Source organism: Scomber japonicus, chromosome 1 (genome assembly GCF_027409825.1).
Source record: "Scomber japonicus isolate fScoJap1 chromosome 1, fScoJap1.pri, whole genome shotgun sequence".
Classification (NCBI taxonomy): domain Eukaryota; kingdom Metazoa; phylum Chordata; class Actinopteri; order Scombriformes; family Scombridae; genus Scomber; species Scomber japonicus.
The window spans coordinates 25,417,046-25,436,055 of NC_070578.1; the positions used below are offsets into that span (position 1 = coordinate 25,417,046).

Here is a 19,010-nt window from a genome sequence, read left to right on the forward strand (position 1 = left end):
GCTCAAGATGAAGTGGAGTCTGGGATCTGTCTGCAGAGGCAGCTTGCGTGCTGACACACAAATATACACACACAGGCTCACATCTTACCTGTGACACAGTTCAGACTTCACACTGATAAAAAGGCATATATCAAAACATAGGACAATTAGGCATACAGACAGAACACATGCTGTTTCTATAGATTGCTCTAGGTCAACAGAAGACTCTCCTGTGTTTCTGATTGTCCTTCTGTTGAATGGCATTCCAGTTTTTAGTATGAGAGCCGAGGGTGCTGTAGGTGCTGTATCCCAGAGTCTTAGGTCCTCGGTCCAGGCTGCAATCCCCATGTTTTGATATGAAGGCCTGGTGGGGGGCTGGGGGCTAGGGGCTCAGGCTCTGTTTGTGTGGACTCCTCAGTGGCCTGATAGGGAACAGATGTGGGAAGGCAGGCGGCCGGGCAGCCAGCCAGAGCAGCTGGGAGAAATTAAAAACAACAGCATTCCTGGAGACTGGGGGAATTACAGTGGGAGGGAGGGTGGGAGGGATGTAAGGAGCAAGAGACAGAGGGAGAGTTTTAGAGCTGTGGTCACTGACGAGAGTCCCTGCGGAGTACGAGAGATTGAATAGACAGGGGGGATTTAAGGGGACTGTTCTGCAGTGGTTAGCTAAAGCTAATAAGTTGCAGCTGTATTTCCAGTGGAAGCCCAAACACACATGCACATACACACCACACAAAGATATTCATACAGTCAACACACAGACATACATGTATGTCAATGTGAAAAACAACTGAATGGCCTTCTAATGGCTTGTTATTACATGATGGTATTTGTTCGTATGTGTTAGTGTACATGGGTATATGTGTGGGCTTTAATGAAGGCATATGTTCTTAAATCTATAATGAGACCCCAAAATGGCTTTAGAAAGTTAGACAAACCACTGCTTTGAGTGTGAGCATATGTGTGCAGCTGTATAGTACATGATCTGTGGTTTTGTGTGTCTTGCAGTGAATTGTTTTTCATCTTGTTTCATCATGGCACAAGGGGAGAGCAGAAGACAGAGAACATTTTTAGAACTCAGACTGCAGACTGTTTCTTTGGTGAGCAATCTTTTAGCCTCGATTACGTCAAATGTGCAGACATACAGCTGTTCAGAGACAAACACAAAAAGAAACAGAGGCAATGACTGCATTGTTTTATTTTCAGCATAATATTCAATAGCGTTTGGGACAGACAGCACCGTATCTGTATCCTGAGCAGAACTATTCTCAGTTGTATTGATCACAGAGAGCCAGATAAAAACCTGTGAGTGGGCATAGAGCAGCTCATAGATAGGGGCAAGGTCCAGACAGACCTGAACCTTAACCACTGGTCTGCCTTACCTGTACACAGTCGTTCTTTTTCTCATTCTCTCAGCAGTAGTAGTTCGTCCTTCAGCACAAAGCACAATGGGAGCACAGATGGCCACAGATGGGGTTGCAGACCTAGCTAGACTTCCTAATGTATTAAAAGTGAAATCCAGAGCATGGTGTGTATGTGTGTGCCCCGTCCCTGTAGCTGGTCAGATTAAACAGCTGTCTATAATCCCATGGTGGGAGCAGACAGACAGGGCGGTCCCTGTATAGTCAGTATACCCTCTCCTCTCCTCTCCTCTCCTCTCCTCTCCTCTCCTCTCCTCTCCTCTCCTCTCCTCTCCTCTCCTCTCCTCTCCTCTCCTCTCCTCTCCTCTCCTCTCCTCTCTCCTCTCCTCTCCTCTCCTCTCCTCTTCTCCTTTGCTTCTCTCCAGATGTACATCTATGATTGATTATTATATTGCATGTAAGGATTTCTTGTTGGGGTATATACTGTATTTTGAAAGACCTACAGTACGTTCTGCATATAGCAAATTTGATCAAAGAGGAGGTTTACTGAAGCATATGGCTGCTTCACTACAGGATGCAATTTCAGCTGTATGAACGGCTTGTTTGTGTGTTTAGGCTTCTTTAGAGGAGAATGGCTGCATCTATTTATACTACCCTCTATCTACAACCTTGTGTGTTTATGTTCAGAGTGTCTGGCATGGGGCAAACAGCGGAGTGCCCCGCGTGTTCTTGAGGATCACTGTGTCAATGGCCCTCGTACAGCACACTCCAGAGTGGCACTCTTTAAATACAGACACCAGCTGTTGAACGCTTCTACATGAGCTCTCAGAAATAGGCTAACACCAAGGACTGAGGCCGACTGAGGCAGGAGTGTTGTCGAGAAAACACAAAACTCATGATCGGCCCTTGAGGAGCGCAATAAACAACACATTATTTGAAAGTGAGTTATTACAGCATGTTAGTTGGTGACTACAATGTGGCTTTCAGCAGATTGCTATACAGATGGTAAGAGCAGGACTTTGGGTATTTGTATTCAAAAGTGGTGTTGGTTTTATTTTATTTTTTTTAAATTTTATTACCAGCAGTACAAAAGGTTATCTCTGAACACTAAACCCAGTCTCACGATAGTGCAACTCTGCAGTCACCTCTTCTCTATATATGAGGATGCAGAATTAAGCTTTCGAATTTTCAAGAAAGGTAGTACGATAATATAACATGTTTGAGTTCAATGTTTCAAAGTTTATTTTTTTCTCATTCTGTCCTGTGATACATTAAGACATAGCTGATTGTGAGTAAAAGTGACAGGATGCATTGAGATTTATTCAATCAATGAATGGCACATAAAGTCAAGTTCACATCTGCTGCTGGAAGAGGACCATCTCTCCTTATACTTTTATTATGAATGCACATGTTTAATACACATGTAGAGGTGTGTAGTGCTTCTGTAGAGCAAGAAATGTATACCTTTATGTTATATAGTAGTGTCACATATTGATTTGATTGTTTTCCATTGCATAGTACACATTTATTGCACTCAGTTGGACACATGCACACATACTTTAAAGCTATCCTCTCACAAGCTGCAAAAGTCATCACACCTCTAAGCTCAGGTTTGCATTGCAAAGAGATCTGGTTCCAGCAGCTGCAATGACAGACAGGCGAACACATAGACAGAAAGGCAGTCAACACTCCGTAGATATATCACTAAATAATACATCTGTTATGTATACAGTGTATATATAGCCTACCTTGTGTAGTGTACGCAGTTTTGCAAATGACAATGTTTTTCATGGTATGTATAGACATATAGAGAATGAAAACTAACAGTCCTCACACACGCTTGTGGTCTGGTTTCTTCTCATGTCTCCCACTGTACCATCCATTTCATTCACGCTATAGAGTCTGGTTTTGCCTTGTTTGGTCCTAGTAGGGTGTCTGGCAGAGGACAGTGGAGCCTCTGGTAGCAGGATGGAGCTCTGCTGAAAGCCAGTCCAGAGTGATGGACAGCAGCAGATCCAGCTGCACTTGTCACAGGCTGTCAAGCCGGCTGTCTGAACTAGGGGACAAGAGGGGACAGGCGGGGAGGACTGTGTGCATGTGAATGTGTATGTGTGTGTGTGTGTCTGGGGGTTGGAGGTTACAGTGGAGGGGCACTGATTGGGATGTCAGAGCTACACAGAATGAATATGTGTGAAGGAGAGAGAGAGAGAAGAGTAGGGGGGCTCTCAGTCAGCAGCAGCTGAGCGAATGAGCAGGTGTTACTGTATGTCTCCCAGGCCCATGAATCTCCAACAAGAGAGACACAATATACGTTTGGATCCATTTCAACTCCCCTCATTGATTTGTTTAGGTTCTTTTTATGGGGCTTTTGGTCTAAGGAAACAATCAATGCTTCCCAGGTGAAAATGTCTGCGCTCTCTTCCTTAACCAGCTTTTTTGTTTTGTTTAATACTTGAGCTTGATCTTGACAACTGTTTTCTCTTTCTTCTTCTCTATCCCAGGTAGAGTGCAGAAGGTTGGAACAATGCCAGATTCACCTGCGGATGTGAAAACCCAGCCCAGGTCCACCCCACCCACCATGCCTCCTCCACCCCCGGCTGTCAGCCAAGTAACCAATCGCAACGCTTCATTTACCCCAACCACCAGTAAATCAAGTAAGGACTATTTTGACTATTTTCTAAGATTAATAACACTTGAAGCCAAATTTGCATGCAAATGTACTCTTAGTCTAAAATATTTATCATGAACTATTTAGCTTTGCATAACCTACAGTTGCTTAGCTCCAATACTGTGAAATTAATTTATTTATTTTCATTTGAAGATGATCCTTTTGTGCTGAAGTGCCATGTCAGCAGGCAATAAATCAGGCAGGTGTGAGAAAAACAGTGAGCTGTTAGGCATGCCACCCATTGCTATAACAGTCCACAGTAAGCATCAGAGAAGATAGCCCCCAATTACACCAATTATTGGTCTATAGCATTGCAACTAATGCTTCTCTGCTTTTAGTGTTTGCATTTTGCAGGTGAAATGCTGCCTTGATGTTCAGGTTTAAAAGAGGTTAAAAAAAGTGGCCTTGTGGATAAAATATACTGTGATCACAATGTCTCTGGTTTGATTCTAGCTTGGTACTTTTGTTGCATGTCATTGACCTTCACTTTCTGTCTTTGTTTCCTATGGCCTCTCAAAAAATGAAAGTATACATTATAACTCTTATTACAACAGTTTTTCAATGTCTATATGTCAGTGTCCTGCTATATGTTCAAATAAGATTTAAATTAGCCTTCAATATGTGATAAATTGCACAGATGATTACACTTCTGCTATGCCTCAGAAGCCATCTACAGTGGACTACACTGTATCTCATAGGTCAACAGTCATGAACACATTATATGCTTGATTGAAGGGAGAGAAATTCCAAATATTTGGCTCTTCCCTGTTGAAGTCACTTGTGTGTCAAGTGTGTGTCTCCGCAGACATCTATCTGTGTGTGTGTGTGTGTGTGTGTGTGTGTGTGTCTGTCCGTCTGTCCGTCTGTCTGTCTTTTGGTGTGAAGAATGTCCTTGCTGGTGAGATAAGATGAGTGCGGCTGTAGCATTGTACATGCATGTGTGTCTGTGTTGTTTACCAGCTGGTAGGGTGGTGGTGGTGAAGGGGGCATCAGCCAGGGTGGCAGTGCGGTGTGTAGACTACTTTCTTCCCTATATAGCAATGACAAGCCATGTTGTTTCACCTGTTGTGGCGGGTGGTCAGCAATGTAGCTCTCTTCTTGCACCTCTCTCTCTTCTCCCTCTCTAAAACCAGAACACAAGTGCTGCCTGTTGGGATCACATGGGTTAGTCCATATGTGTGTAGGCCTTCAACCCACAGATTAGAGCAACAATCATGCCTGAGAGAAACCACAGGAGCTAGACTCTTGAACAACTAAATTGTATATAGTCTTGTTTTCAAGTATGAGGATAGGGTAAAGCCTTACAGTCCACAATGGCTCACTGTATAAATGCATTCTGCAAAGATTATATTGCTACAGCGGTAATAAAATTAAATTTCAGATGCCATGCTCAGTGCTTGCATATGTTGCCATAATTAAATGCAATCATTTAATTACAGGGACAAATATTTTACATAAAGAAAACTGTGTATATGTTAAATAGGAGGGGAAAAAACAAGTTAAATGTTGTCATCATCAATTATTTAAACACAAATAATGGATTTCAATCTACTTAAAAAATGTCTGGTCAGGACAAAGGGAAAAAAGAGCTTAGCATTTTCCTTTTTTGACAGATACATTCTTACACTAACAGTGTACGCATTTTGTGATACAAAACATATAATTAGGGGAAAGGTCAAACATGTATTTGTGTGTGTGTGTGTGTGTGTGTGTGTGTGTGTGTGTGTGTGTGTGAGAGAGAGCTCCTGTGTATTCGTGAGTTTGTTTGTGCCCGCATTAAGAAAGAATATGTGAGTGATTATATATGTGTATGAATGCTGTGACTATTCAGAACCCTAAAGCTGCAAATCTACTTTCAGCTGGTGGACATGTGCAGGGCCAGATTTAGCAACACACCTGCTATTGGAATAAAAGTAACACAGGCCACAGGACTATTTTTGGCACCTCTTTAACAAGTTCCTCTTATAGTTGTGTCCTAGTGAGTGAGTGAGGGGGGAGAGGGTGAGGAACGGAGTGGAATAGGCTGATACATGGGGGAGATGGAGGGGGAAGGGGGTCAAATGGTAACACTTGTGAGACAGCTGAAGTTACTGCAAACACACACACACACACACACACACACACACACACACACACACACACACACACACAAACATACGCTCATAGCCTTCAGTGAAACTGGCATGAGATTGCACCAATGAAGTCACTGTGTGCAGCATGTACTGTGAGTATAATGTCAAATTTGAGTCTGTTGTGTGTTTTACTTGTGTTTAGTCTTAACCAAACACTACTCTATGAGTAGGATAGTGTTTCTGGCCTCATCATGACCCCAGATTCGTCAGATGCCCCCCACCCACAGGCCCTTCAGAAACTACTGACCCATTTCACGTTTTCTCTTCCTTCTGTCTGTTTATCTGCAGTGCTGAATGGGAGCAGCCACTCTCCTACATCACTGAACGGTGCTCCATCCACTCCTAACGGCTTCAGTAACGGGCCGGCCATGTCCTCAACAGCCTCACTTTCAAACCAGCAGCTCCCGCCAGCCTGTGGTGCCCGGCAACTCTGCAAGCTGAAGCGCTTCCTGACCACACTGCAGCAGTTTGGCAACGACATATCACCTGAGATAGGAGAGAGAGTGCGTAGCCTTGTGTTGGGGCTGGTGGTAAGTTAAGATATTTTCTGCAGAATATATTACATATTGTAAATTTGTCTTGTACAACAATCATAAGGTGTTGCAAAGGTTGATTTCTTTGCAACCCTTGCATCATCTGTTTGTTTTACTCTTTTTTGTTGTCTTGTTTCGGTTAGAACTCCACTCTCACCATTGAAGAATTTCACTCCAAACTTCACGAAGCCACCAACTTCCCACTGAGGCCTTTCGTCATTCCCTTCCTGAAGGTAAATATCTGTGTAGAGATTTTGTCCAAAGGTGTGTGTATGCTTGTATCTTGGCCCTAGTTTCAAGGGTTCATAGAGAGTTAGGGAGGGAAGTCTTGTCTTAAGTGGAAACCTGTATGCGTAGTCATACCCCACTGAATATAGACTGGGTAGTGGGATGTTTGTGGTTGTCCAGGGAAAGTGGTGTGTGTATGTGTGTGTGTGTGTGTGTGTGTGTGTGTGTGTGTGTGTGTGTGTGTGTGTGTGAATGAGTGTCAGACCTCCTGGCGTGCGGTGATCCCCCACATCTGGGACATTGCAACAGTGGCTGTGTTTTATCAAGCAGACAGGTCTGAGAGAGCTATTTGACAGCACTGTTATATACACACACATACACACAAACGCATACAATATACACATCAGCACACCCTGAAGAGAGAGAGAGAGACACATGGCAGAGGAATGTGTCAAGGGACCTGTCTTATCTCATTCTGTCTCTTCATCTATCACTTTCTTTTTTCTCCTCCTCCTAAGCTGACATTATTTCACTCTCACCCCGTCGATCTACTGTTCCAGCATGAGTTTGTAGCGCACCTCTTGTCCACTTAACGCTTCTTTCTACATCGATAAATCTATTTCCTTTCTACAACAACTTACTTCATTTCTGATCCTGAGATTTCTGTTTTCCCTCTCTTTACCATTGCAGGCAAACCTGCCCCTGCTGCAGAGAGAGTTGCTCCACTGTGCCAGGTTGGCCAAGCAGACTCCAGCTCAGTATCTGGCCCAACACGAGCAGCTTCTCCTGGATGCCAACGCCAGCTCGCCCCTCGATTCCTCCGAGATCATGATGGAGATGAATGAGCACGGCAAGAGAAGAACCCCTGACAGGTAGCATCTCTATTAAATACTAGCGAACGCACGCACACTTCAGAGGTACACATACATTGGCACACTCTCACACAGACAGTGCTATAAATGAATTATTTCAGGGTATTTCAGAATGCCAAGCGACAAGGGGAGGCTATAAATCCTCTGTGCGGGAGGCGGAAGTCTGGACAGCCCTGATGCCAGGCTGGCTCTGCCAGCTGTCTGGGAGGAAGGCATGAGATAAATGCAGAGTAGTAAAAGAAAGAGTGGAAGAGAAGCAAGAGAGATAGAAGCAGAAAAGAGAGGACAGAATGAATGACCAGTAGATGTCCTCAGCACAGTTGAAAGCCAGACAGAAATATCAATGGAGTGATATGGTTCACTACTGTTACCATTTTCTCTCAATGCTTTATTTAACCAGCTAAGAGGATGTCACAAGAAAGATTCAACTGGCATTTTCTTTTTTCTTTTTTTTCATATTGTCCCTTCTTCTATTCCTGGCACTTGCCTTCATTTCTGATCACTTCTTCACCTCTCTTACTTGAGCTCTTGCTCTCTCTGACTGCCTGGCCTGCAGGCTCCCAGCAGCTGTCCATATGTCAGGGATGTGTCCAGATGGTGATGTGCTGACCATAATACGGAGCACATCCTGAGTGGGGTGTGGGGAGGTGGGTGGTGGTTTGGATGGGATGGGATGGGACTGGGGTGGGAGCTGAACGTGCAACCTCACTGTAATCCGCACACCTCCGCCTCCCGACCTCTGGCTTATACGCAGCTGGCGGGGCTTGGTGGAATTGGGGGGGGGGGGCTTCAGGCTGGGGCAGGGCCTACGTCGTGCCAGCTGTTCCTCTGATTTGTCAGATACCAAAGCCAGAGAGTATGCACAAAATATACACATGGATAATCAAGTATCAGCGCACACACACATTAGCGCACATCCTCTACATGTGGCGCATTTATTCGCCTTTGATCCCCGGGACGATAAAGAGTGATTTCCATCCCAATGCCTGGCTATTGCCATCCAGCTAAACAGATTAATATCAACACTCCCATTTAAACTGTCCAGATGGCTTGAAAACACAGCCTCTCTCTCTCACACACACATACACACAAAGTACACAGACAAAAATGAGTGTCACTAAACATCTGCCAAACACACAGTGTTCAGCCCATATTGCCCCTTAAGCCCGAGAGCAGGGTGGGAGGGAGAGAGAGAGAAATACTTGCAATCTAAGAGTAGGCCGAGGGATATTCAGATTAAGAGCTTGAGACACAGGGTGTACAGTTGGACTTGGCTTTGTTTGATACATATGGCGTACAGCTGTGCGAAGGCTTTGGAGGGGCACTGTCTTACTGTAACTGAACAACAAGCAGCTCTTAGCAGGGATTCATGCAAACACATGTGTGTGTGTGTGTGTGTGTGTGTGCGTGTGTGCGTGTGTGTGTGTTTGCATACACATCATGTGGGAGTTGCCATAACCTAAGCAAGGATAGTCCGCAATACTACATGCTGTAGTCTTTATAAATAAATTATAATGACAGTTTGTTTAGAGTGAACTGTGATTTCACATTTGACAGATAGACTTCAGGGTATCGCATGTAGTCTGTGGCATTTTTTTTTTTCATAAAGCACACAACAGTTTGAGTTTTAAAATCACAGCAGTGTCTGTCAGATCGTACATGCCCACAAACAGCCATCCTTTCTATAGCACTTGTTGCTAAGGTTGTTCCACGGGTTGTCCGCTGGCATATTCAGGCTTAAATTTGTACTGCAGAAGGGTAGCTTGCAAAAGCTGACCAACCAGTGCAGATTGGGCTCATCAAGAAACATGAGCTAAAATTTTGAACTGTAAATCATGCGAAGATATACCAGTAGAGCCCCAGAATATAAAAAGTAATGGAAATGTGAATGATATATCCTCTTTAATAAGCATGATTCAAAGGACAGAACCAGTGTTACTTTTCTGTATAGTTTTACAGAAAGCCAAACACACAGATACTGTATACTGGCAATATAGAAACATTGTTTTTTTACCCTTTGATTGAGGCATTCTGGTCTTTGATGGGGCATGTTTGTCAGAACTGTGGAGTAATACACTGGACATTGCATATTTACCGTGGCAAAAGATGATTGTCTTCCTTCACATATCTACATGTTGTCAAAAATAGGTTTATCAAATTTTACGTTTGAATTGAGCAGTATGGTAGATGTTGTAGGGGAGAGTATTGCATACTGGCAAATAAACATTGAATTGTATAACAAAGATCTGTTTTGTTTCAGATAATATACCACACATCCCACACTTTGTTCCCACAGCTGGAAAAACGCTACAGGCCTTAATCTGTACTCAACCAGTTCAGCTTTCTTTCCATGATTTGGTATTTTCATGTACTGCTAACTTTGTGAGCAGTACATGAAAACAGTCTTTGTCACATTATCACCTGCTTCAGACTTCTTGTGGATATTTTCTGATCAAAAAACATTTTTGAATGAATCGCTGAGAAATAATTCCTAATGATCTGGGTCATTTTGGTGAAAGATTTATAAAAAATTGTCAGTATTTTCAGAACATTCAAGGCTTGTTTTTGTCCAACCACAATTCACTTCTACTCGTCTTTGTCTATATGTAATGCGATGTATAAGCTGCTTAGTGTTTTAACATTAAATCATGTTTTAACCCGCTTCCCTGTCCTGTTTTACAGGACCAAAGACAGCTCAGAGAGAGATGGATTGCACCCGGAGCACCTGGCCAAAAGGCCCTGTACCATCAGCCCCAGCCAACGCTTCAGCCCGAGCACGGTTCTTCCTGCTCACCCGCCTCCCAATGGCCTCCCTACACACCCTCCCAATGGCCTGTCCCACCCACCCAACCCCCAAATGGGTCCCCAGCACTACCGCTTAGAGGACATGGCCCTGGCACACCAATACAGAGACGCTTACAGACATAATGAACACCGTGATGCCAGAGACAGGCACCGGCAGACAGGTAGAACAGCTGCTCAGCTTTCACATTAATCTATAGATCTTCAGGCCAGAGTTATGTGGTCAGTGGACTGGTGTATATGTAAGTGGGGTGTATGGAGAGAACAAAGGCCAGTTGTCAGTTCAGTGTGATAATCCTTTTGGCAGTGTATCTATATAAAGCCCACAGCCATACATGCCCATGTGCTACAACTGTGGCAACCATATATGCCTTGCTTCTGCTTTCCCAAAAGGAAAGAGCTGAATTATTAGTCGAATTGTCTCACTAATTTGACATGAGGCTTTTATAGAGTATGGGCGAATGAGTCCCTGCCACCAGCTACTCTTTTAAAAATAAAACTTTAGTGCCATAGTCAGAAAAAACGTGTATACTGTACACCTTTAAACTTACTTAAACCATAAGTAAACTCACTAGAGTAGATATACTTTACATAGTCACATACAATAATTAATCAAGTTTTCAGTCATCTTATAGTTGGGGATACGGGTTAGAAATTTCCTCAGGATTAGGTTTTATTCACAGAGATTCTCTGAGATGCAAAAAATCTATCTTTGTCAAACACCCAGTTTTTATCCAAATATCGTTCAGCATCCAGCATCCAGCATTGCTGTTTGGAGTCAGTAACACAGTGTGCTGTTAATGTGTCATATCTGACAGAGACCTGTCCTGTGTCTTTGTGTTACAGCAGTGCATGGAGCTCGCCAAGAGGAGGTCATTGACCACCGTCTAACAGATCGAGAGTGGGCAGAGGAATGGAAGCACCTTGATAATGTATGTATCATATCAGCATGGTAGCTATATTTAATGCCACCTCTTTCTTTCATTCATAAACATAATACAGCAGTGGGAAAAAAAGAGCTTATAGGTCAGTAGGTGACTAAAGTTAGCTTTTGTGCTAAAGATGGCAAGCAGATGACAGGGACAGAAACTGTTGACAGATAGAAGAGCCTCAGTCCCAGCTGAGTTAGCGGTTAATGGAAGGCTGACCTTAGGAGGTCTGTGTCAGTGTGGTGAATTAACAACAGACAGACACCTATCTGGCTTCCTGGCACCCAACTCCATGAAGGCAAAATCACATACACTAGACACACAGACATACACCGACACATAGACACATAGACACATAGACACACCACACACCACACACACACACACACACACACACACACACACACACACACATAGAAATGGGGCCCCAGATGGAGCTCAGGACCCAGCAGAGAGCAGCTCCAGCTGGGGAGAGCAGCTGAGACAAGAGCTGCAGTCATGGAGAGAACCGGCCAGGCCTGGACCCTTGCCAAATTAGAAACACTTCACTGAAATAAATATAGCTAATTCAGAGGGGAGGGAGTGGGGTGGAGAGACAGAGAAAAGGAGGCAGAGACGGAAAGAGGGAGAAGAAAGATGTATGGGAATAATGATATAGATTGAACGTCAACCATGCTAAACCCATTTAGCAGACCGGGCAGCAATGGAACACAGGGCACTGTGGAAAAAAGTGACACTGTTTACAACAGCAGGGGAAATAGAGAAAGGAGAGGAAATCTGTTGAGCTGGCAGGGAACGGAGCAGAAGGGTGGAAGGAATTGGCTCAACTTTTTCATCGGCAGCCCAGCTGTTACATTATCGTTGTTGTAATGCTTTTAGACATTGAAATTCACTGACAAGCGCACAATCCATGAACCGATAGGCAGACAGAAGCATCAGATGCATGCAGGCACACACACACACACATATACACACACACTCTCTCACACTCACACACACACACACACACACACACACACACACACACACACACACACACACACACACACACACACACACAAACACAAACACATACACACACCCGTTAGGTGGTGTGTTTTTTTGGGACAGATTAAAATATTGCATCGATTTTAAAAAGTCACAATTTTCTTTTCCAAACAATTTTAGGCAAGTCTTTACTTTCTAAGTCTATTACAGTGAAATGAACTGAGCAGATGGTTTTAATTTATCCTTGATCCTCTCCCATTTCAGCTCCTGAACTGTATCATGGACATGGTGGAGAAGACACGCCGCTCTCTGACGGTACTGCGGCGCTGCCAGGAGGCAGACCGAGAGGAGATGAATCACTGGATTCGACGCTACAGCGACGTAGAGGAGATGAAAAAAGGTGGGAGCAACGGACAGCACTGCCTTCCTCCTCCTCCTCCTCATCACAACTCCTCCTCCAACACAGCTAGCAGCAGCGAGGCACTGCCCATAGGAACTTCCTCGGCTGCTGAAAGGCAGACAGGCAGACAGACAGGTAGACAAACACACACGGCTATGCTTGGCAAAGCAAAACATTCACAGCAAGGTAGAGCTCATTTGAAAATGCTGGAAAAAAAGAAACAAAAAGTCAGTTAGACGAATATATTTCTCTTCAAATTTACAAATTTTAGATCATACTGCGAGGTAATACAGATCTGGTTGCAGCATTCTTGATCTTTAACTGACTGATTGCACCCTTATGCTACCAGCATGCTCATTCATAATCAAGATTGGTATTCACACATCCGTAATCACATTCCTTCCCAGAGATGGATGTAAAAAGTTGATGACAGCCTATTTACTGATGTTGTCACATACATAATTTGTACTGGTCCCAAAAATAGAGTTGGAAACTATAGTGGATACTTCGATGTGTGTTTTTGGCGATCAAGAGTCTGTCACTATGTGTGTGTATGTGTGTTTGTGTGTGTGTTATTGAGTGTGTGCTTACATTTGTGTTTCAGAGATCCACCGAGACTTTTTACACAGGCCTCCCTCAGGATATCTGCCAGAAGAAATCTGGAGGAAAGCTGGTAAGAACCAAGCATCCACAACCCCTCCTCTCCATTGTCTTCATGATTGACCTCATACAGACTAAAAACATTGTTTGCACACAAACACACACACTCGCACACACACACATCAGACAGAACAGAATGGAGGCCTTACAGTGGTAGGTCCAGAAGGCCAGAGGATTGGAGGCCTTCTGTATCATTAGGGCTAAATGCCCTCCATCTGTCACCACTATGAAAGGCCACTGCAGTTAAAACTGCAGTGAAAATGCAGTCACCTGGCTCAAGGCAGGCCACAGCAGCGCAGCGCAGGTTAGAGTCGCAGCGTAACTGGTCTCCATTGTCTTGAGAAACACATACTCTTAAGTTTGAATACCTCTTTTTTCATTGTAATTTCTAGCCTCATGCAGAGTACAGAAACGTATCACTAAAGTAAATCCAATACAGACATTTAGAAATCCAGACAAAGATACATTTTAAATATTGTTGGCTCAATTTGTAACCAAAGGGGAGCAAGTGGGAGTGTTGCATTTCCTGGGCCTTCCTTCTTTTGTACTGCATGCTAGATAGTGCCAGTCCCAGGAGTCACCTGGCTCAGCTCATGTTCCAACCCAGTCCCAGTACTATTATGTTGCAGTCATACTCCAATACCCTGTGGAGGAAAGATGCTGCTGCTGTCGGCAAAATATTGTACTGCATTTTCACCAGCAGAAAAAGCTCTTTTAATTGCAGTTGTTTTTCATACAGGTACTACAAGCATCCCGCTCTCCCCGGCACTAAAGCACCTCCAAAACAAGCAGGGTGAGTAACATATCTCACTACCAGCATCTCACCTCTACTGTGTGTGTGTGAGTGTGTGTTTGTGTGTGTATGTGTCAACTCTATCTCAGCAGCCAGGTAGGCCTCCTGATGTAGCTGGTGCACCTCTTGCTTTTAATTAAAACCAGACATGTATTCTCTGGTCTGGTTCAGGTTGAGAGACTGCGGTGCTTTTGAAAAATAAGATCTGAAGTGTGAAAAAGCAGACAGAAATAACACGTCTCAGGGACTTGCCAAATCCCTGTGGAATTAAAACGTTAATATTGCTGCCCCCGTGTTTTCCATTAAGTGCTAATTGCCCCAGCATCTGCTATGCAGTCTCCTTGATAAGAATTAATTAAATTTGCAAACTAATCTTAGTGGTGCATGCATTAGGCTAGATAATTGAGAAGCCCGGGATAATGCAGATAGTATTAGGAAGGGGAGAGAAGAAAGAGAATAAGGGGGGGTGTAAGAAAAAGAAAAAAGGAAGCACTGAGACGTGCATCTGACTGTGACTGTATGTTGTGTTGATTGGGGGAATACTAACTTTTTTTTTACCAAACTGGAAGCATAGGAATCAAGTTCAGACATGCACACAAAGCCATGTGCACATATACACAGCAAAGCGTGGATAAGGTTCCCCCCTTGCCTATCTTTTTACACAGTAGTTTGAAACAACTGGAGTGGAGCGGCGAGGAAAAGTGACAGTTATTTATGAGTTCCCTCTCAAACAAACACTGACTAAAGGAAACAGGGAGCAGTGGAGAGAACAGTGTCAGTCTCACCTCTTACTTGGTTGGCCTAACACACCTGGAAAACCACATGTTTGTGTGTCTTTTGTGTTTTATATATACAGTATGTGTGTGTTCTTGGCACATCTGGAGGAAGTGGAGAAGGAGGAAGAAAAGTAATGGCAGAAGAAAATTACATTTTAGAAGAATTCATATTTTGTGATCACAATATACCACATTAGCATTTGATTAATAAATAGTGTATATTTGGTAACCTATTTCTAAGGAGTATAATGCCCTATGAGAAATCATGTAATATACATTTGCTGTTCACCATGAGGCTAACAATGAAAGATGGCAAAATGTAATCACTCCTGCCTCTCACTGAGAGGGGACTGCGGGAAGTTTCTATTTTAGACTGCCATCTGGAAAGGAGACTACACACCTGCCTGTTGTAAAAACACAGCCTCCTCACTCATACAGTACTTCTGCTGGAAGGACAAAAGGCTGTACGATAAAATGTACATTGCAGGAAGCCCTGCAGTGAAGATATGCATCCCCACTACTGGGGAGATTATCCATGTTGCACTGTACACTCTGTCTAACAATTTCTATTAAAATTATCCTGATGACAAGAGGACAGTCATGCAAACAGGGAATCCCTGGATGTTAGATGAACAGCCAAGTTGGTGACAAAACTTGGGAGACATCTGCTGTTGTTAAATTAATTATTGAAGTCTGTCTGTTTCCTTTTTTTCTGGCAGAAAGTTTTAAATCTTGGATGGTGTACATCTGTTCACTGAGCTACAACAAGAAGGCAGCTTAAAGAGCCTCAATAAAGGATGACAGAGTAGGCAGAAGCTCTAACACCTTACTCTCCCTCCCTCTCTCTCTCTCTCTCTCTCTCTCTCTCTCTCTCTCTCTCTCTCTCTCTCTCTCTCTCAGAGGAAGCAGTGAATGAGGTGAAGCGACAGGCAATGTCAGAGCTGCAGAAGGCGGTGTCGGATGCTGAGAGGAAGGCTCATGAGATGATTTCAGCAGAACGCTCTAAAATGGAGAGGGCGCTGGCCGAGGCCAAGAGGCAAGCCTCTGAGGATGCACTAACAGTCATCAACCAGCAGGAGGATTCCAGTGAAGTGAGTATCACAGACCCCCCACCTACACCTTGCCCCTCTCAAATGTTCTTTAATTCGGCACTCTTCAGGTTCTTTGCCTTTTTGATCCAGCCATCAACCACAACTCCCTTTGTCATTTTTACCCTCTAAGATTTCCTGTGTTGTGTTATCCTAGTGGATCTCTGACAGTAGTTTTACTGCTGCATACAGCTGGCTTCTCTCTGGTTTGGTGCAACACCATGTTGTCATCAGTATTGCAGAAGCAGCCCAGTTGTCTGTGTAATAAAGGCAGACAGACACAGATGATTGGAGCAGTGTGCCATGCAGAGGCCATTACAGAGCAGTAGACCACCACCTGCTGGTAACACAAACCAGTGGCCTTGGATCAGGACCTAAAAGCCTAAAAACCAAATCCCTATGTAATGAGAACAAACTAAATTTAGGACAAGAGACATAAATCAGATTACAGAAGGGACTCATTATATTATTCAACACACAATTAAAGGATAGGTTCACAACTTTTCAAATCTCTCCGAAACAATAGGTGCCAGTTTGAACATTGAAACATGTTTTGCTCGTTAATCATGGACACACAAAGGGTAGAAGATATCCACTTTATTAGAATAATTTTCCTTAGAGGTTCAGATTAAATGTTAAATACATTTTTGCAAAAAACTAGGCCTGTGGATTTTGTCCTCCATAGGACACTGAAAGCACATTAAGAAGGATTGTTTTCATTTACTAGTATGAATAGGAGTGATTACAGAACACAGAGCCTATTTCAATATTCATCCGTGAACCTGACTGTTGTTTTAACACATATTTTAAAAATCGTGAACCTATATATTAAGGTCAGTCAAAAAGAGAAAACTCTGTGATATCCTGGAACAAAAAAGAGATTTATTTTTATCGACCCACTCTCTCCCCACTGTCTCACCAGAGCTGCTGGAACTGCGGGAGAAAGGCCAGCGAGACCTGCAGCGGCTGCAACACAGCCCGCTACTGCGGCTCCTTCTGCCAACACAAAGACTGGGAGAAGCACCACCACGTCTGTGGTCAAGGCCTGCAGGGGCTACCAGGGGGGAGCAGTGTCCCTCTAGGCACCCCCTCTTCCTCCACAGCATCCTCCAGTGCACCCCCCACCCACTCGGAGAGCACCCCTCCAGGACCACTGTCCCTAGCGGGCCAGAGCAGTATTGCGGGAGGGGCTGGTAGTGGCAGTGGAAGTGTTTCTGCCAGCCCCAAAGAGAGCAGTTCCAGCAGTGCCTCTCGCTCCACAACTCCAGCTACCCCCGCCCTACTAGACGCCACCTCTCGCTGACGTCTAACCCTTGACCCTTTTCATGCATACTAATGCGACAGTGCCCACACTCCACACAAAACCAAACTGAGGAATCTTCATCGCACACATTTCCTTTCCTCTTCCCATTATGTCAGTCCTTGTTTCCCTCTTATCTTAAGCTCTTCTGAAAAATCTTCTCACTACCTGATGATAGACTGGTTTGCTCAACTTTCCCCAAAAATACTTTTTCTGTCTTTCTCTCTTTCACAACTGCAAAGATTCCAGCCAGGATTCAGTGTAATGTAATACATGAAAACTGCAGTGTGTCACATCTCTGTGTTCAGTAACAGAAACATATCAGATGTGTTTGCTGAGAACATGAGCTTTGACTTGAAGATGTGCCCTCAGTCATGTAAGCATGGTAAATTATGTCCGCATAAGGACGAAGATAAGGGCTGTGGTAAACATCATCGATGGGGGGATGACTAGACCGATTAGCACTTGGATAGGATTTCCCTTTAATTTAGCACCAATGAAAGAACAGTACCCAGCCCTGATATGTGCACTACTAGTCCAAACAGTTCACTGATGTGGCACTTTTTCTACAGTGTCCTAATGGAGACAGGAAAAGGACAAATTATCTTTTTTTTTAATGGATGAGGGAAGGGGGAAAACCTGTGATGCGATTTATTCTTCAGAAACACAGCTTAGTATTTATTAAATATTTCTTTCTGGCTTTAAGGGAAAATAAAGAAAAGTCCAAATATTCTAAATAAATAATGATGATGATGCTGATGATAACGATAATATTGATATGAAAATAAATGAATTTTAAACTGCTAACTACCTTGCTAGCGAGCCAAGAAAATCTACACCGGACTCACCTCTCTGCACCATTGTGAACCCAAATGAATTCAAAGATGAAAAATAACATGATCCAAACCTTTGTATTACACTGCCAAAGTGAGTAAGTAAGCGATAAGGAGAAGCACTCATCTTATAACCAAACGCAAAGCAACATCACCTCCTCAGCAGATAAGCCAGCCCTGAGAGAACCAGGTTGCATAGAAGCTGCAGAACGGGACCCAGAGAGACTCAGACAGTTAAAACTAAATAAACTGTGACCTGCTTTGATCTGCAGCTGCAGCCCGGACAAAACTACAGCGTTTCCTCAGTGATGGCCCAGACTAGTGAATATGGACAATGCTGTGAACTTGCCTCCAAGAAAGACTTGATGAAATGGATGGAAACCCTGCCACAGTGTGATTTTTGTGAATGGTAACAGAGACAGAGAGGGCGGAGAGAGAAAACGAGGAAAGGAAAAGCTACACAGCCTCAAAAGATACATAAATGGAAATGGAGCTGCCAAAAACCTCAAAACAAACTTGAAAACATTGTTCCAAGAGGGAATTGCATACCATGGACATGTATGGGAAGATTGTTTTTTTTAAAAGCTCCAATGGCGAGGAGATATTTAAAGGAATAGCTGTTACCTTTACATTCAGTCCCTCCTTTTCCAAAGCATGATAAACAGTTGA

The 19,010-nt window shown here is 43.7% G+C and overlaps 1 protein-coding gene across 1 annotated transcript; it reads left to right on the plus strand.

Moving 5' to 3' along the window:
• Positions 1 to 3,840: 3,840 nt before the first annotated feature.
• Positions 3,841 to 18,151, plus strand: cbfa2t3 (CBFA2/RUNX1 partner transcriptional co-repressor 3). The gene is made up of 11 exons (XM_053317557.1): positions 3,841 to 3,994; positions 6,429 to 6,670; positions 6,817 to 6,906; positions 7,592 to 7,773; positions 10,456 to 10,739; positions 11,422 to 11,507; positions 12,756 to 13,026; positions 13,496 to 13,564; positions 14,291 to 14,344; positions 16,021 to 16,211; positions 17,131 to 18,151. Exons 1-11 carry the CDS (start codon positions 3,865 to 3,867, stop codon positions 17,509 to 17,511), a joined length of 1,980 nt encoding a protein of 659 aa, XP_053173532.1. The 5' UTR covers positions 3,841 to 3,864; the 3' UTR covers positions 17,512 to 18,151.
• The last annotated feature ends 859 nt before the right edge of the window (positions 18,152 to 19,010 follow it).

What these genes read in the sequence shown, in the direction of transcription:
- cbfa2t3 (XM_053317557.1), top strand. Translation starts at nt 3,865, where the DNA reads ATGCCAGATTCACCTGCGGATGTGAAAACCCAGCCCAGGTCCACCCCA. An exon ending in TCGTCATTCCCTTCCTGAAG is followed by an intron (nt 6,907 to 7,591) that starts GTAAATATCTGT and finishes TTACCATTGCAG; the next exon opens with GCAAACCTGCCCCTGCTGCA. An exon ending in AGCAGGAGGATTCCAGTGAA is followed by an intron (nt 16,212 to 17,130) that starts GTGAGTATCACA and finishes CTGTCTCACCAG; the next exon opens with AGCTGCTGGAACTGCGGGAG.